Source organism: Bacillus rossius, chromosome 2 (genome assembly GCF_032445375.1).
Source record: "Bacillus rossius redtenbacheri isolate Brsri chromosome 2, Brsri_v3, whole genome shotgun sequence".
Taxonomy (NCBI): Eukaryota; Metazoa; Arthropoda; class Insecta; order Phasmatodea; family Bacillidae; genus Bacillus; species Bacillus rossius.
In genome coordinates this window covers 98254561-98271873 of record NC_086331.1, presented here as the reverse complement: position 1 = coordinate 98271873, position 17313 = coordinate 98254561, and the positions used below count along the sequence as shown (strand labels likewise).

At 37.0% G+C, this 17313-nt stretch overlaps 1 protein-coding gene across 2 annotated transcripts in view; it reads right to left on the bottom strand.

Annotated features, from left to right (window-relative positions):
- LOC134529502 (serine/arginine repetitive matrix protein 1-like) overlaps positions 1-17313 on the bottom strand; it is a 155697-nt gene that overhangs the window by 96578 nt on the left and 41806 nt on the right. For both annotated transcript variants that reach the window (XM_063363651.1, XM_063363652.1), the window contains exon 8: positions 5017-5151. In XM_063363651.1, the coding sequence (XP_063219721.1) occupies positions 5017-5151 (135 nt within the window). The remainder of the gene's footprint in view (positions 1-5016; positions 5152-17313) is intronic.

Below are 17313 nucleotides of genomic sequence, written 5' to 3'. Positions count from 1 at the left end.
AGTTTGGGTTTGTGGCCACCTCCCCTAAAAAAAAAAAAGCTTTTTGTACTCCATCAACCCAAATTTGCCATTTACACACTATTCACCTTAAACTGAAAAATAGAAACCTGAGGCCTGGTCTCTCTACCTCTCTCTATATATATACGACTATACCACCAGACCTGTATGTAGTTGGTTTAGAAAAATGTATTGGCATGATTATGGTTACTGTTTCAGGACCAATAAAGAAAGTTGATATTTTAAAAAATATATTTAATAGAACTAACTTTAGTATTTAAAAAATTATTTTAAAACTAAACAATTATATTCAAATTGTCGTTTGATAACTTCTAAAATTAAGTTATGGTGAGGGAAAAAAATTCCCACTACTGTTCCACCGCCCTAGTCCCCGTCTCACAAATAGGATGTTACTCCATAAAAAAAACAATACATTCACTTACTCAACAGTTTAACTTCCCTTTTTTTTATTTTGCTTTAGATGTGGCCTTTACAGTTGAGTATTTTGTGGCCTGGGGCAATCTGCCCCTTCTTCCCCCCCTTTCTTGTGGGTGGCCCTGGGTGATGAACCTAATAAGCAGATGCATCCTGATTGGCTAGACCATCCTCTAATCAGGGCCACCCAAATGGACCAAGCTCAGCTCTGATATGAATGACCCTAAATAATTTTTTTGCCAGATCAATAAGTCTTCAGTTGTCAGAGGCCCTTGAAGATGGCTGCGATGAGGCACACCGAAACATTGGGAAACAATACGTAAGTGGCCTAAGCCCAGAAGCCAAGAAGTAGTTAGTGACTTTGGCCAGCAAAACCTACCATATAGATAAATTTCATGGAATTTTTGGGCTGCTGTACTTGTTATTTATAATACACAAAGTTTAAGTTCTTACCGCCATTTAAGGTGAGTAAAAATGTATTCCAAAATAATGATTTTGGAAATAAGTATTAATTTTTGTCTTTTATTTAATACCAGCTGGAGTCATAGGCGTCCTCCTGCCTTTGTTCTTCTAGCCAGAGTTGAGAATATGACATCATTTTAGTAAAGCCAGGAATTTTATTATTGTACTGTTACGATTTATATTGTGGGGGGAACTGGGTTCATAACGGATAGCCCAATTAAGTTTTATTACAGTTTTATTGATTAATAACATTTACATTAATAATAGATAATTGTACTTAAAAATCCGATTACAAATCACTGGCACTTAAAAATTTTATTCTCAAGTCACTCAATGTCTGTCAAACAGTGGTTCGCCCCTTACCTCGTGCTTATCCACACACACAGTCTCACGCCACTCAATCACAGCACTCTCACGATACAGTCGAACTCTGCATCTCACCACTCCAAGGGAAGAGGAGGGGGGAGGGTTTCTCTCTCATCCTCTCCGCCGATGTCACATTTCCTTTCGCTCTGAATACGGTGGGAACTCGGCATTTGTCGTGGGACTCACGGCACTCTCGTGGAGGCCGGCATCGCTGCTTAAGTACTATGGTGCCCTGCTTAGCAGTGACGAGTCGCATCATCTCGGGCCGACCCGATGACTGAACAGTCGAGAAAGGTGACGTACATTCATGCTACTCCGCGCAGCGACCCGCGGAATTCCAAAGTCCGCTCAGCGATAGATAACAGTAGCGGGGAAGGATGCTGCGCGGGGTGCAGAGGGGGAGGGGGTAGCAACGACCCTTGTAATCCGGCCAGGCACGCGTGGCATGCCTTATGTCAGTGGACGGCACATGACACGGCGCATGACGCCAGTGGCCGTGCAGGGCTGTCAGCCAGCTCCGAACCTGGCATCGCGGTCTGGTCTCTCGCATTCGTAACATTGCCCCCTCTTTAAACCTGTTTGTCCCGAACAGGTAACACTGTGCTGTTGAGAACCATGCTGCGAAGCCATCCTACGCATCCGGGCAGGTGTACTGGATATGGCCCACTTCCTGAAAGATGTAACATCGCGGCTGTCTTCCAACTCTTCGGGACCATAGGTCAGCTTTGCGATTACTATGGGTCTCGTTTTTCTGCACTTCCTACTGTGGTGCTTCTCTTTCCATCAGGCAACCACACTGGGCACATTCCCGTTCCGGGCACCTTCATTGAACATGCCCTTGTCGGTACGCAGAACACTGTAGGCAACTTCCTGTTCCTTTAACTGGCGTGTTGTCAGCCTCCTTAATCCCATTGTCGCATCGATGTCCTTCCTCCTTCAGTTTCCTCACACGATTCGGGGATTCAGGCATGCCCTCTTTCTCGATACGCAGAACACCGTGGGCGACCTCTTCTTCATCGGACCAGCAGATTCTTATCTTGTTTGATCGTTGCATCACAGAATTGTCCTTCTGCCTTGGATTTCCTACCACGATTCGGACACTCGCGCAGGATGTGTCCAAGTTCTTTCCAGACGAAGCACCACTGTCGTCCCCTTGTTATCCCAAACTGCGATCCATTCAAAAACTTCCTTAGTGTCCAGAGTATTATTTCTTCATTAGTATTCAAGCAGCCATTCGCTTGGTGGTAAGGTTCTATCATAGCCTGTCTTGCTCTGATGCTCATGTTTCTTGAGGCAATGTAGGCACCTTCAATTTCCAGAGCATTAACAAGAGCATTGCAGATATTTTTTTGACGGGCCAAACTAAGAATTTGCTGAGCCTCTGCATCCCTGAGTCCATCTATAAACGCGCTGGCGGCTAGCTGCTGGCGGAACTCTGTTGGTGCTTCTGGGTAAGTGAGATGCACGAGTCGATCAATGTCTGCTTAAAATTCTAGGTGTGTTTCTGAAGATCTATGTTTATGTGTCTTCAGAGGTGTTTTATATATCTCGCCCATGTCGGTTGCCATACCTCAGCTCAAGGATCTCTACTAATAATCGATAGTCTTCCTGGTCTGGAACTGGTATGGTCTGCAGCTCTAGTGGAAATCCTCGCAGGGCCAAGACGAGTGACGTAGCCCTTTCTTCATTGTTCCAACCATTCTATTCAGCAGCTGCCTCAAACTGTCGCCTGAAGACAGCCAACGACGATGGCCATGAAAGGTGGGTGGCTTGAATTTTGGGTGACCAGTTGCACCTTCCACCTTCACGTCTCCAGAAGAACTACAACTACTCCGTTTCATAGCATATGTAGCTTCCTTGAGCATCCGACGGCACTCTTCAGTTACCACTGCTACTCGCTGTTCGGTGGCCTGCTTGAGTTGAGCTAACTGTTGCGCCACTCACTATTCAGTGGCCTGCTCAAGTTGAGCTAGCTGTTGCGCCGTCAGTTCTTCATGTTCTACTAGATGTTGCTCCAAACACTGCACTTTTCCTTCCAACTGAATACTGGTTTCATCCATCTTCTTCTTTAATTCTTCTTGAGCAGCCACGAGTTCATTATGCATATCTTCCTGACCCCTCTTATCACCTCTTGATTCTTCTTCTTGTCTTCAATCTCAGTCTTTATGGCATTCTGTATTTCGTATCAAATTTTATCCACATCTCTTCTTTGCCATTATAATTTTATTCTTTATTTCCTCTTCGTTACTCTCGATTTAATTATTCGTTTCCTCTTTAACCTTTTTAATTTCCTCTATTTTATGATTCATTTCGGCCAGAAAACCATTATGCTTTTTAAGTTCATCGGCCAAAATCTTTCGTGTCCACATACTTACACTACCAGCCTATCACTACTGTCTTATGAGTACACTGTAATTTCCCCTATGAGCTAACCTAAACCTCTACTAAAAACTAACACTAACTTTACTACTATTACACTCAAAACTAACTAACAGTTCCTAACACTAATTTTAATAACAAAAATCTAAATTCTAATTTTTTTTAATCTGTATTAACTATTCATAAATTATTGAATTAGGGCTATCTCACTTTTGCAAATCAAATTGTTACAATTTATGATGTGGGGAGTAATGGGTTTGTAAGGATAGCCCAAATAAGTTTTATTACAGTTTTATTGATTACTAATATTTACATTAATAAAAAAAATTGTACTTAAAAATGTCCGATTACAAATCACTGGCACTTAAAAATGTTTATTCTGAAGTCACTCAATATAAGTCAAGTTCCGCAGATCGCACTCCTCACTGGAGCTAGGCTCAACAGTGATTCACCATTTACCTTGCGCCTGTCCACACACACAGTCTCGTGCCAATCAGTCATCACACTCTATTGATTCAGTCAAACTCTGCGTCGCACCACTCTCAGGGGGAAGTCTCTCACCCTCCTCGCCGATGTTGCACTTCCCTTTGTTTGGAATCTGCTCGGAACTCGACACTCACGCGGCAATCATCGCAGGACTCCGTCGTGGGACTCGCGGCACTCCCGTGGAGACCGGCATCACTGCTCGAACTCTCGAACCGACGAGAGCAGCTGTGATGAGTCGCGTCATCTCGGCCCGACCAGACACCCGAACAGTCGAGAAAGGTGGCGTACATTCACACCACTCCACATGGCGGCCCGTGAAATTCCCAAGGCCTCTCAGCGATATATAACTTCGGTGGGGAAGGAAGCTGCGCAGGGAGCGGAGGGAGTGGGTGGTAGTGACGGCCATTGTCATCCCGCCAGGCGCACGTGGCGTGCCTTACGTCAGTGGACCCCATGTGACACGGCACGTGACGCCAGTGGCCATGCAGGGCCGCCAGCCAGCTCCGAACTTGACATCGCGGTCTGGTCTCGCGCATTCGTAACACCACCTTTACAGGTTATGTAAGCTCTAAATTTCTCTTTTAGAAATATCTCAGCATTAAATTCTCCATTTTCTTTGGAATTTAGTGAAAAATGCAATGTTTTAGTTTAATTTTTTTTAAGCAGCACAAAGTATGTTATATTTTGTAGGGCTGCTGAGTAAAATGTTTATTAAATTCAAATAGAAAAAAGAAAATTTAAAGTAACTGTTTTTTTTATGTTCACCGAATGATTATATTATAATATTCAAGTAATGTAGAAAAATTGTAAGTAAAATTAATTCCTGTAAGCCCCTAATATAGGAACCATACTCTTACAAATAAATACAATTTAATGCTGAAATCAACTTACACAACAGTATCCAAAGGCTTTCCTCCATTCCTGTGAGAATTTCGTGGAGAGGATGGTTCAGCACTCTTGCATCCTTCTTTAACATCTTTTGTGTATGGTTTATAACTGCCCTTCAGCAATCCAGGTGAAGGAGACCTTGAATGACAGTAATTATACCTTTTGTCAACAAACTTTCAATGACTACAGGAGAAATTTCCACATTCTAAAGGTAAATAAGATAAAAAGATGTTACAGCTAACAAAAATAAATAATAACATAAATTATTAGTATTAACACAACTGTTTTGAAGGGTTTGTTAAAAACAATAAAATATTTGGTTTCCTTGGGATTTTCACAATGTTTTAGCCATAAAAATTTTTAGTAGTTGAAGTACTGATTTTTAAAACTAAAGCAAGTTTCCATGAATTTGATAGTCATTGATAGAGGCTTGAAAAAAAGCATCTTATGTATTTTGTAAATTAGCATCTATTATTGTGAAATGTGCATTTTTAATGCATCTAATTTAAAAACTTGACATTAACATTGTAACTATTATTAAACTAATTAACAATATAGACAAATACTACCTAGAAATAACCCTCTAATTAAGTTTTGTAAAAAAAAAAATCATGCCTTTCTAGATCAAAACCACAAAAAAATTCATGTTTGTTTTACAAACAATATTGGTAGTGCAATCAATATGCTATCAAAAATTAAGTTGCCGTTTTAATTCATAGATTAATACACAAATAAACTTGATTAATTGCTTGGGGCTAATATTTTGAAGTTATTTTGGATACATGTAAGTTTTCTGCATCACAGAGACATGGCAGTACCATGACTCATGCCAGTCATGAAAACTAGTGTAAAGAACACCACATACCTGTAGTACTGCTGTGGTTTGCTTAACACTCCCACTAAAGCAAAATGGAAGAGCATGCAGCCGGTTTTGTTTTCATATCACTAGCTAACCATACACCTTTCATTCTTTGAATGGTTCTTGCAATGCGGATATAGTTTTGGACAAAAGCCATTGCTGATTACAGTGTATGTCATAACAAACATCAATAACAGACAAGAAACATCAAGCCATGTAAAAAAATTTAAAACATAAGCAATATTTGTGGATGGAATTAGTCAAAAAATTATTACAGCACAGATGGACACGGTGGGCTAACGAGTCAGTAGCAACAAGAACAGTGAATACAAATAACTAATTTGGACAACACAGTGCCAGACAGAATAACCCGACATCACAAATGCACATGCAAACTCAGAAATGTGACAAAACAGATATCCTGGACACCACAGCGTAGACAGCAAAGACAACACCATAAGCAAAGTTGCATGACAAAACAAATATTTTGGACGGTTCACCTGTCATTGGCCATGCAAGGATAGGGGGTGAAATGAATATACACCACCTGTTTTCCAGTATCCTCGATCAATCTGTTTGTGCCTGAGGACAGGAACAGATATCTGTTCTGAAAAGTCGCAAATGTTTTGTCTTCGGAAGCCTACTGTGTGCGTCTGTGCTGTCTTCATTGTGGTGTCCAGAATATGTTTTGCCACATCGCATGGTTTACCTTGTGTGTCTCTGTGTTGTTGTGTTGTCTATTTTATATTTTTATTATCATCGTTGGGTTATTCTGTTTGTCGTGTTGTCGAAAGTCATTTTTCATATTTATTTACTGTTCTTGTTGAGGTGAGAATTTTGTGAATTTTAATTTCATTAATACTTGCATAAATACCAATACATGTAAGATAAGAAATTTGATAGATTTCATTCCAAAACAAAAATGTGAATGATTGAAAAATCTTAAATAATGTATAAATAATGAGAGGAAAAAGGAGGAAATATTATTCTGATCATTCTGTACAGCCAAAATTATATGGAAGTAAAGTGGGAAGGATGTCATGTGAATTAAACTGACATAAGCATTTTTTTTTTTTTCGCAATTTCTTTAAATAGGCTCCCTAATGAAATGAAAAGGTGATATTTCATAATGGTAAAATATATCTCCAAATACACTAAAACGTGAGTTATAAAACCAATATTAACCCTTTCAATCTGGTGAAGTGGAGGGCTGGCCTGACCTTGGACACAGGGACTATGACTAACTAGCCATGACCCCTGTACGGGATACTCAATTTTTTTATATTCATTTACTTAATATTTTAATTTTACACTTGACAATGGTAAAGAGGTTTTTTGTAAATTTTCTGATTTACTTTAATATAATTATTTTTATCATCATCGTTTTAGATCACATATTATTTTAAAAACTTATTTTAGTGTGATAAATTTTGAAGCATAGAGTGGCACATAGTGTTGCATTGGATTCTTTACAAAAAACTTTAGTTTGCTTTACATTAGTGTGCACTTTGCACACAACACATATCCTGTATCACTCATTTATCGGGAAGATGAGATTCTACTGTCAGCCTTGGTGAAAAGTCTGATCTTCTTCCTCCGCTTAATTATCTTCTTTCTATGTTGTACTTTTCCAAAATTTGCTCTATGATTTTCATTTGAAACTTAGCAAATGAAAATTGCAATAAATTTATTGTATAAACAATACGAATTGAAAACAATCATATCAATAATCATTGATTTATTGTACACAAGTATGATATTTGGTTTAAGTTATTTTTTCTCCAGTTTTGTACTCAATTTTGGAAGTTCAAGTCATGTCTCCCGATGAAAATTTGAGCGAATATAAACTTATCTTTTGTCTAACCTGAAACAGATTGGAAAGTAAATTCTTTTTTTTTTCAGCTTTTCAGACACTTTAGGCATTTTTTTCTGTTGTGAAGAACAGTCTTACATGCATTTGTTGACCGGTCATAAAGCCAACAAAATAATACTGGGTTGGTGTATCAGCTGTCACAGAAAAATGTATGTCCCTTTTGTAAATATGGTTTTATTAGGCTTGCTACAATGTCACCAGAAATGCCAAGACCTTTTTTTTAAATATCTGTAGGCGCTCCACAATACATAATAAAATCTAAAATATAATTGGTAAGAACATTACAGATAACAAATAGTTTCACTTCAAAATAGTTACTTTTTGCAGGAATATACTTTTTTATCTTCAATCTGCCCTTGAACATAATCAGTGTCTTGTCAATGCACAAATTTTCATATTGGCAGAAATGGTTTTTATACAGCTACCTAAACTGATTTATGATTAGTTGCACTTTGAGCAAATAATCATCAATGCGATGCACTTACACGTACGTCCGCACATCTTTCGAAACACACAGAAAAGTCGAGTTTCTAAACACCCAAGGGGCTAGAATAACTGGGTGTAAGGGTAATGGAAAGGAATGTGAAAAAAAAATTATTTATGACCATGCTGTCAGTCGTCAGCCTAAAAGGGTAGTGCAGGCAATCGCCGAGTCGTTTGTCAAGGCCCAGTGACGGGCCAGCTAATAAAATACGCTTGAAAAAGGTTGTAGTTAAACTGCTGAAAACTATAAACCACTGCTATCTAGCGGCTCCAGGAGTTATTTATGACTCATGAGACATTCGCGAGCTAGAACCAAGGTCGAGCTTCCACAAGACTTATGGTAGTGAAGCAGAAAAAAAGCAGATAGTGACCAAACTGCTGTAGCAGTCCACCATCCGGCAGAGCAGGGAGAGCATAGACTGCTACAGCAGCAGTCCACTGGTCAGTGAGACCAGCCAGGTCTCGACTGCTGCACAAGTCGAATGGAATTATAGGGTTAAAAAATAAACAGACTTACGCAATACTACTGTTGAAATTTCAAAACTAAATAGTTTTGTTAATAATGAAATCTTATCCACAACCACATATTTCTGTGCATATTGATAAAATAGAAATATTAGGCATTAATCATATACTTAATCTTACAGTGGTACAATATCAGCACTATCCTGTAATTTGTATGAAAAAACATTTTTTTTTTATATTTATCTCTGAACAGTAACAACACTTTTTATGGGTTAGTTGATTATTGAAATGTGATTTTATTTATATACCTAATTTTTTTTTGTGTCAACTTGCATTTAGGACTACTTAAAGCATGCTCCCATTCAGCAAAATTTTTAGATACTTTTCAGAAATGTAACTTTACTGAAATTTAGTAGAATTTACACCAAAATTTCCCAAATTTTGTTTCAAACTATGTCTATCAACCAGCAGTAATACATCACAGCAGGTGATACAATGAAAGAAAAAAAGCTCACATATGACTGCATTTTCATATGCCAAAAGACACTAAGTATACTCGAAACTTGTACTGATGTAACATTTACGGAGTCATTACAAAATGTGAAACTGAAGTTAACGTGAGTAAGAAACTTGCCAAGCACCACTACCGTACACAATGAGCGCTGTGCAGCCGCGAGAGGGGGGGGGGGGGGGAACGCTGCGTGCTACTGCGCGGTGTAGGTGGGAAAATATGTCTAAGTGTGCTTACCTAAATGGGCAGACATGTGAGGGCAGACGACTGTGACACACGCATGCGAATACTGATTTTTTCCGCTGCAAATTCATTATTATTCTCTGTAAATTGATTACAATTCGATTTGCTTACACAATTTTTTTTATTTAATTAATGTTCTTCGTGAAATACAAATAACTAAGTTTTTGGGTTAGGTTATTAAATACTTTTTTTTTCTTTACTTGGGTCATTGTTTTTATTTCATTCGTCAAAAGTAGATTACTTTTGAATTTAGTTAGATGTTATTACGTCATTATTATTTGTTGTAAACTTGGATATTAGCTAGGTACCTGAGAAGAGTAACTCCTTTTGTTTATTTTGTAATAACAAACAATCTCAGTACAATTTTTTTTCCATAAGATTTTTGTTTGTTTTTGTGAATCATACATAAAATACCATTGTTGTCATTAATTTTGTAGTTGGTTTGCGTATGTATTTTCGTAATACGTAGTTTTCATATTCGTTTGCGTTCTTTAAGTTCTTAAAAAAAATTAAGTAAGTTTATTTTGCTTTGATTATGTTCTTAAGTTAAGTGTAAAAGGTTATAGTATAGAGGATTTTTTTTATGTGGGTCAATAAAAGTAGTAGAATACTAATTCATTTAGGTTCTTAAATATAATTTAGGTTCCTATAAAATTGAATAAATGTAAATAAGATGATAGACATAGTTTTAAACAAAATTTTGGGAAATTTTGGTGTAGTTTCTACGAAATTTCAGTAAAGTAAAGATACATTTCTGAAAAGTATCTAAAATTTTTGCTGAATGGGAGCATGCTTTAAGTAGTCCTAAATGCAAATTGACACAAAAAAAATTAGGTATATAAATAAAATCACATTTTAATAATCAACCAACCCATAGAAAGTGTTGTTACTGTAGAGATAAATATAAAAAAAATGTTTTTTCATACAAATTACAGGATAGTGCTGATATTGTACCACTGTAAGATTAAGTATATGATTAATGCCTAATATTTCTACTTCATCAATATGCACAGAAATATGTGGTTGTGGATAAGATTTCATTATTAACAAAACTATTTAGTTTTGAAATTTCAACAGTAGTATTGCGTAAGTCTGTTTATTTTTTAACCCTATATAACGGTTCGTTACTTACAAAATAAAAAGATTTAAAACGTTGATTGTAGTTTTTGTTTTATTCTTTCCAATTAGGATGCACCGAAAAATCCAGAACACTTTCAATGTTTCATTCACTCGTTTCACACATATATCTGCCCGTCGAAAAACTGCTGGTAGCTCGCTTGATGAGATTTAATAATAAAATAATAACGTCGATTAAGTCCTTCAGTAATGTTTTACTGCAAGTACAAGAAGAATGGTGCGACCTCTAACAGGGCCGCACCCAGCGAAAACGAATCTCGCCCCGAGCCAAATCGCCTACGAAGGTGGCCGTAATTTCTAACTATCCCCAAAACGAAATATATAAAAAAATTATGTTGATTCAATACTAGGCCTGGCTCCGACCACCAACGTGAAATTACCTCTTCGTAAAATTACATTATAATTTAGCGAGAAGCCATCGAACGCGACCTACTTGTCCAGCGTTCGACAGACGACTGGTGAAGTCTGGTCACCCTCTTCTCCACGCAGGGAGGAGAAATCACCTGACCTCACCGACCAATCACACGCACTCTTCATTCACGCTACAGATATCAGCCAATTACAGAACAAGTTACAACACATGAAAAGATCTTTTACACACAGAACTCTGGGCTTCCCCTGATCAGTCTCTTTTCAATTTCACCTCGAAATCGGGGACTCCCATTCTCGTTCTCTCTCCCACACCGTGAGAGAGCAGTTATCACACCTTTCCCATGACCAGTGGAGAATTACAGCTTATCTCGGTTGGCGGGGAAGCACTGTTTCTTTCTCACTCACACTAGCCACTGTCCCTTGTTCTAGAACCATTCCACACGTTAAATGAACATTACAAATAGTAATTATAATACAAATTACTTTATCAAATTAAAATTATTGAAATTAACCTGAAAAAGTAGGCCTAAGCAGGCAAATATCTAGTACAGCGACTTATTTGAGAATAATTACAAAAAAAATAGTAATGATTAAAAATGTCTAATAAAATACAAAATACCTTCTTAAAAACATAGCAAATTAAAATAACATATACGAGTATTCATAAATTCTGATTATACTGTCTCAGAACATACACACCACTCTAAAAACATTGACTTATTAATATTTACCTATACATAAAAACAGTTTAAAAGAAAAATTATTTAATTAGGATGGCAGGGTTCTGCAATGCTACATAACCCCCCCAACTTTTCAATTAAATTAACACTACATTTAATTGAAAAGTTACAAAAGTGAAAAAACTAATCTGTACAAAATAAATACAAACATCCTGAGAAATAAATGCATCCAGTAATTAAAACCCTTATTTATATAGAAATACAAAATGCCGTTACTTAAAAACTGCAACAACCTCAATTCTTTTGTTAAAAAGCCAAAAATTTGAAAACATACCTCTTATTACAAAGTGTCAACAACTCTTCACAAACGGTTATCTCTCTCTCGTCAGTGCAAAATATAAATCACTTTGAAACTGGTTTCTCTATAAGCTTCAAACAGACACCCCCTGGTCAACGAAGAATCTTCAATAACAACAAAAAAAAACTCTGAACAACTTACTTTTACAACTGTGGAAACCTCAACACCAGCTGCAATAAACTCCATAACTACCTCAATGACGACGAAAATCTTAAGCTCCAGGAATTACGTCTCCATGACCACCTTGACGACGATAAAACTTCTCAACGACGATAAAAACTTCCAACCTCAATGACGACGACAAATAACCTCAAAACAAATTATCTCCTTTAAAACCCTTTAAAAACCATTGTTACTGTTACTCTCTGCTGCTCATGATAAACTCCTCAAATCCCCTGGAACAACCACTTTAACCCACAAATCCACCAATATCTCCACTCTTCATATCTGCACTAACAAAAACTTGACAACACTATCACTTCAAAACTGTTGACACAAAATTTTCCTAAATTCCATCCAAAAAACCAACTTCTAAAATTCTAAAATTATAATTTTCTATGCATCTTCACAATACCACTATCATTAACTTCAACCTCTGTATAACACTTATTTCAAAATTAGAACTGGTCTGCTCAACATTGATAACCCAAGAAATACTAACTTCTGAACAGATGCATCAACTTCCTAAGACACTGAAACTCACATAGTAAACTTTCCAGTGTGGCAACAAATACAACTCTAAAAAAACATAAGTATGTAAAACTTTAAAAACTTTTTTATAACCCACTACATCATCACTTATCATATTCAAACTTTCTTATTAAAATGTTACACAACCTTATAATATTTACACCAAAATACACCCAAACTTAATTCTGTATCAACACACTGCATTTCCATTTGTTGACATTATTCACTTACATTTTTTTGTATCATTAACTATAATATAAAAAATACACAAAAACAACATTATCATCATACATAAAAATTATCCACATTTCCTTCAACTTCCTCCTCCATCATTCCTAGCTCCTGAGCTAACCGAAAGGTAAGGGGCGCTCAATTACAACCCTTTTAGCTGCTAGTCAGCTCGGCTAACCTATTACACATAAAAAATACACACTGTCCTTCCAACTCTCTTCATCTTCATTCCTAGCTCCTGAGCTAGCCGAAAGGTAAGGGGCGCTCAATTATAACCCTTTTAGCTGCTATTCAGCTCTGCTAACCTTTTACACATAAAAAATACACACAAAATACACCAAGGTTATTCCAACCTCCTCTATCATTCCTTCCTAACTCCTGAGCTAGCCGAAAGGTAAGGGGCGCTCATTTACAACCCTTTTAGCTGCTAGTCAGCTCGGCCAACCTATTACCCAAAAAAAATATAGCCACAAATTACATAAAGTTTTTCCAACCTCCTCTATCATTCCTTCCTAACTCCTGAGCTAGCCGAAAGGTAAGGGGCGCTCAATTACAACCCTTTTAGCTGCTAGTCAGCTCGGCTAACCTATTATCGAAATTTAAAACAAAAAAAATTATACTAAGCTATACACAAATATACACTGCACTTGTCATTACACATCAAATTTTAATCTTTACATACCTCTCTTAATTTTCCATAAACAACAATTTTCAATTCTACAGTCATGGCATGACAAACACTTCATTAAGATACAATCGTATGTTTCTATTCTTCAAAAACAAATTACATGAACCAATGCCCTTTCTTAGGTTTCAAACAATATCTCCCCTTTCAGCAACAACAGCACATAAAATTAACCTTGATGAGGGGTGGGAGCAACCAAGGAGAAGGGACGCACCCTTGCAAAAAAAAAAAACATCGGACTCCATGCCGGCAAACATATTTAAAATTAACCTCCTGGCCCCCCAGCTGCCTCACACACAAAAACAAAACATCTGCTGCTTATTTAGGACAATACAAAAAATTCACCTAAACTCTGGCCATTATGAACACACAACTGCTTCTGCAGCTTCAAAACTCGACGACTGTTATTCATTAACGTTTAGCATAACACTTCATACCTTTAATATAGGATGTTGTCACCCTGTCATTCAATCCACAACAAACAATATGTGTCATTTTCATTTAAAAATTTTTAACTATTTCAAAATTATGTCTTTTCCCAAAAACATAACTCATAATAAATTTCAGTTAACATCTTCCCATGAGACATAACATTAAACAACCAAAACATTACCCAAGTGCAATGAAATTCTCACAATGTAAAGCATTTTAGTAACTGTGTACTCAAAGAATTTATATATATATTATCATAGTTATTTTCTAAAACAGAAAAACATTCACATTAAAAATAGTTATTTATCTTAAAAATTTATGTGTATAACCTTCCTTCTCTTTAAAAAACCTTATTCATCTCAAAAACTTGCAGTCATAAATCTTACATATACATTCCTATATTATACTATAACTATTCTTCAAAAAATACAAAAACTCTACAAAATACCAATCATTATTAAAAGTATACAATTCAAAAAATAAAAAATCTGAAAAACATTTACAAAAATTGGCAAAAAAAAATGCATAAAATTTAAAAAACATCAAACACCACAAAACTTGTTTTGACTCTACCCTTCCATCTTGGCAGTGGGCCAAACAAGTCAACACACACTGTTTCCAGATTTTGCATCACTCCTGTACCTTTACTACTCATTTCTTCTGCCTTTGAACAGAACAAAAAACTGTTTACTATCTCAGCGATAGTTCTGTACCCATGCTTCCATACACAAAACCTCTGAATAGTTCGCACAGTTTCTCTCACATGAATCAGTGTGAAAATTTTAGTTTGTATACTATTCGGCATACACAACCCACATTTTCGTACATTACTGCTTACATTTTGACAAAATCTCCCTTTTATCATTTCTCCGCAATCTGTCAAACTCAATTCACTGAATACTTCCTTATCAAATTCATCCTTAAGTGTATTTGAGAATGCTTTCATCTCATTCTCCACTCTTTTCATCTGTTTACACCAACTCCTGATCCTGTGTGTATTACCTCTGAATTTACTAATTTTTTCAACTACATTGTCCAAACATTCCCTGTTTCCCTCATCTCGGAATTTTTCACATTTATTCTCAATGTTTACCTGTTCATGTACATTATGCCCAATACCTTCAACATTTTCTTCTGACACTATTATTTCCCTTTCACAATTTTCTACATTAGTTGGTTCCCTTTCCACTTGTGATTCACAGCTTTCAACCCTTTGTTTACAAGTGTGAATTTCCTCGTTTACCTCAGTTTGTACATCCAGTTTACCCTCTATATTTCCTAACTCCTGCTGGATATGTTTAATAATTTCATCCTTCATCTGTGACATTCCTTGTCTTATTTCCTGCTGGTTTTGTGCTAGACCCTGTTCTAATTTTAGAGTAAGATCCTGTTGTCCCTGTTTCATTTTTTGTTGTACCTGTTCAATTCTATTTGTCATTTCCTGCTGCCCCTGTTTCATTTCCTGCTGCCCCTGTTCCATTTTCTGGTTCATTGACAATAGTAATTGCATAATTTGGTCTGACCCCCCCATAACCTCAACTGAGCTACTAATCATCATAATGAAATATACAAATTACAACAATTTTAACACAAATCTTATTTGAATGTTCAAAATAAAAGAAAAACAATGTAAACAATCAATTTAGTTCCATTACTTTTGACTTGCTATTTTCGGCGATTAATCCCGCGATGTCCCGCGAAGTGACGATCTCGATGTCTGGTCGAGGTCCTGAAGTCCCTCGTTGAGACAGGCCTGAAGTTCCATGGTGCCTTGGGTCGCTCTGTCCCGCGATGTACCGCTTTCCGCCGTCTCTGGAACTCTTCACTCGCTGCAGCAGCCAGTCAACTTTCGCCGCATTCGTCGCTCAGCTGCGCCGACAGTTCCGGAAATACTTCGCCGTTTTCTTCTCAACTGTTTAATATTAGTCGTAAATTTTTGTTCTTTCAGGTTATCGTAGTCACGAATTGTTTTAAAAATGTTTACATTTTATATTTATTGCCGAAAATGTCCGTCTCAATCTCAGGGTCGTGTCCAAATTCAAGCCGCGCGGCCGGGCGCCAAATATAACGGTTCGTTACTTACAAAATAAAAAGATTTAAAACGTTGATTGTAGTTTTTGTTTTATTCTTTCCAATTAGGATGCACCGAAAAAACCAGAACACTTTCAATGTTTCATTCACTCGTTTCACACATATATCTGCCCGTCGAAAAACTGCTGGTAGCTCGCTTGATGAGATTTAATAATAAAATAATAACGTCGATTAAGTCCTTCAGTAATGTTTTACTGCAAGTACAAGAAGAATGGTGCGACCTCTAACAGGGCCGCACCCAGCGAAAACGAATCTCGCCCCGAGCCAAATCGCCTACGAAGGTGGCCGTAATTTCTAACTATCCCCAAAACGAAATATATAAAAAAATTATGTTGATTCAATACTAGGCCTGGCTCCGACCACCAACGTGAAATTACCTCTTCGTAAAATTACATTATAATTTAGCGAGAAGCCATCGAACGCGACCTACTTGTCCAGCGTTCGACAGACGACTGGTGAAGTCTGGTCACCCTCTTCTCCACGCAGGGAGGAGAAATCACCTGACCTCACCGACCAATCACACGCACTCTTCATTCACGCTACAGATATCAGCCAATTACAGAACAAGTTACAACACATGAAAAGATCTTTTACACACAGAACTCTGGGCTTCCCCTGATCAGTCTCTTTTCAATTTCACCTCGAAATCGGGGACTCCCATTCTCGTTCTCTCTCCCACACCGTGAGAGAGCAGTTATCACACCTTTCCCATGACCAGTGGAGAATTACAGCTTATCTCGGTTGGCGGGGAAGCACTGTTTCTTTCTCACTCACACTAGCCACTGTCCCTTGTTCTAGAACCATTCCACACGTTAAATGAACATTACAAATGGTAATTATAATACAAATTACTTTACCAAATTAAAATTATTGAAATTAACCTGAAAAAGTAGGCCTAAGCAGGCAAATATCTAGTACAGCGACTTATTTGAGAATAATTACAAAAAAAATAGTAATGATTAAAAATGTCTAATAAAATACAAAATACCTTCTTAAAAACATAGCAAATGAAAATAACATATACTAGTATTCATAAATTCTGATTATACTGATCTCAGAACATACACACCACTCTAAAAACATTGACTTATTAATATTTACCTATACATAAAAACAGTTTAAAAGAAAAATTATTTAATTAGGATGGCAGGGTTCTGCAATGCTACACCTATAATTCCATTCGACTTGTG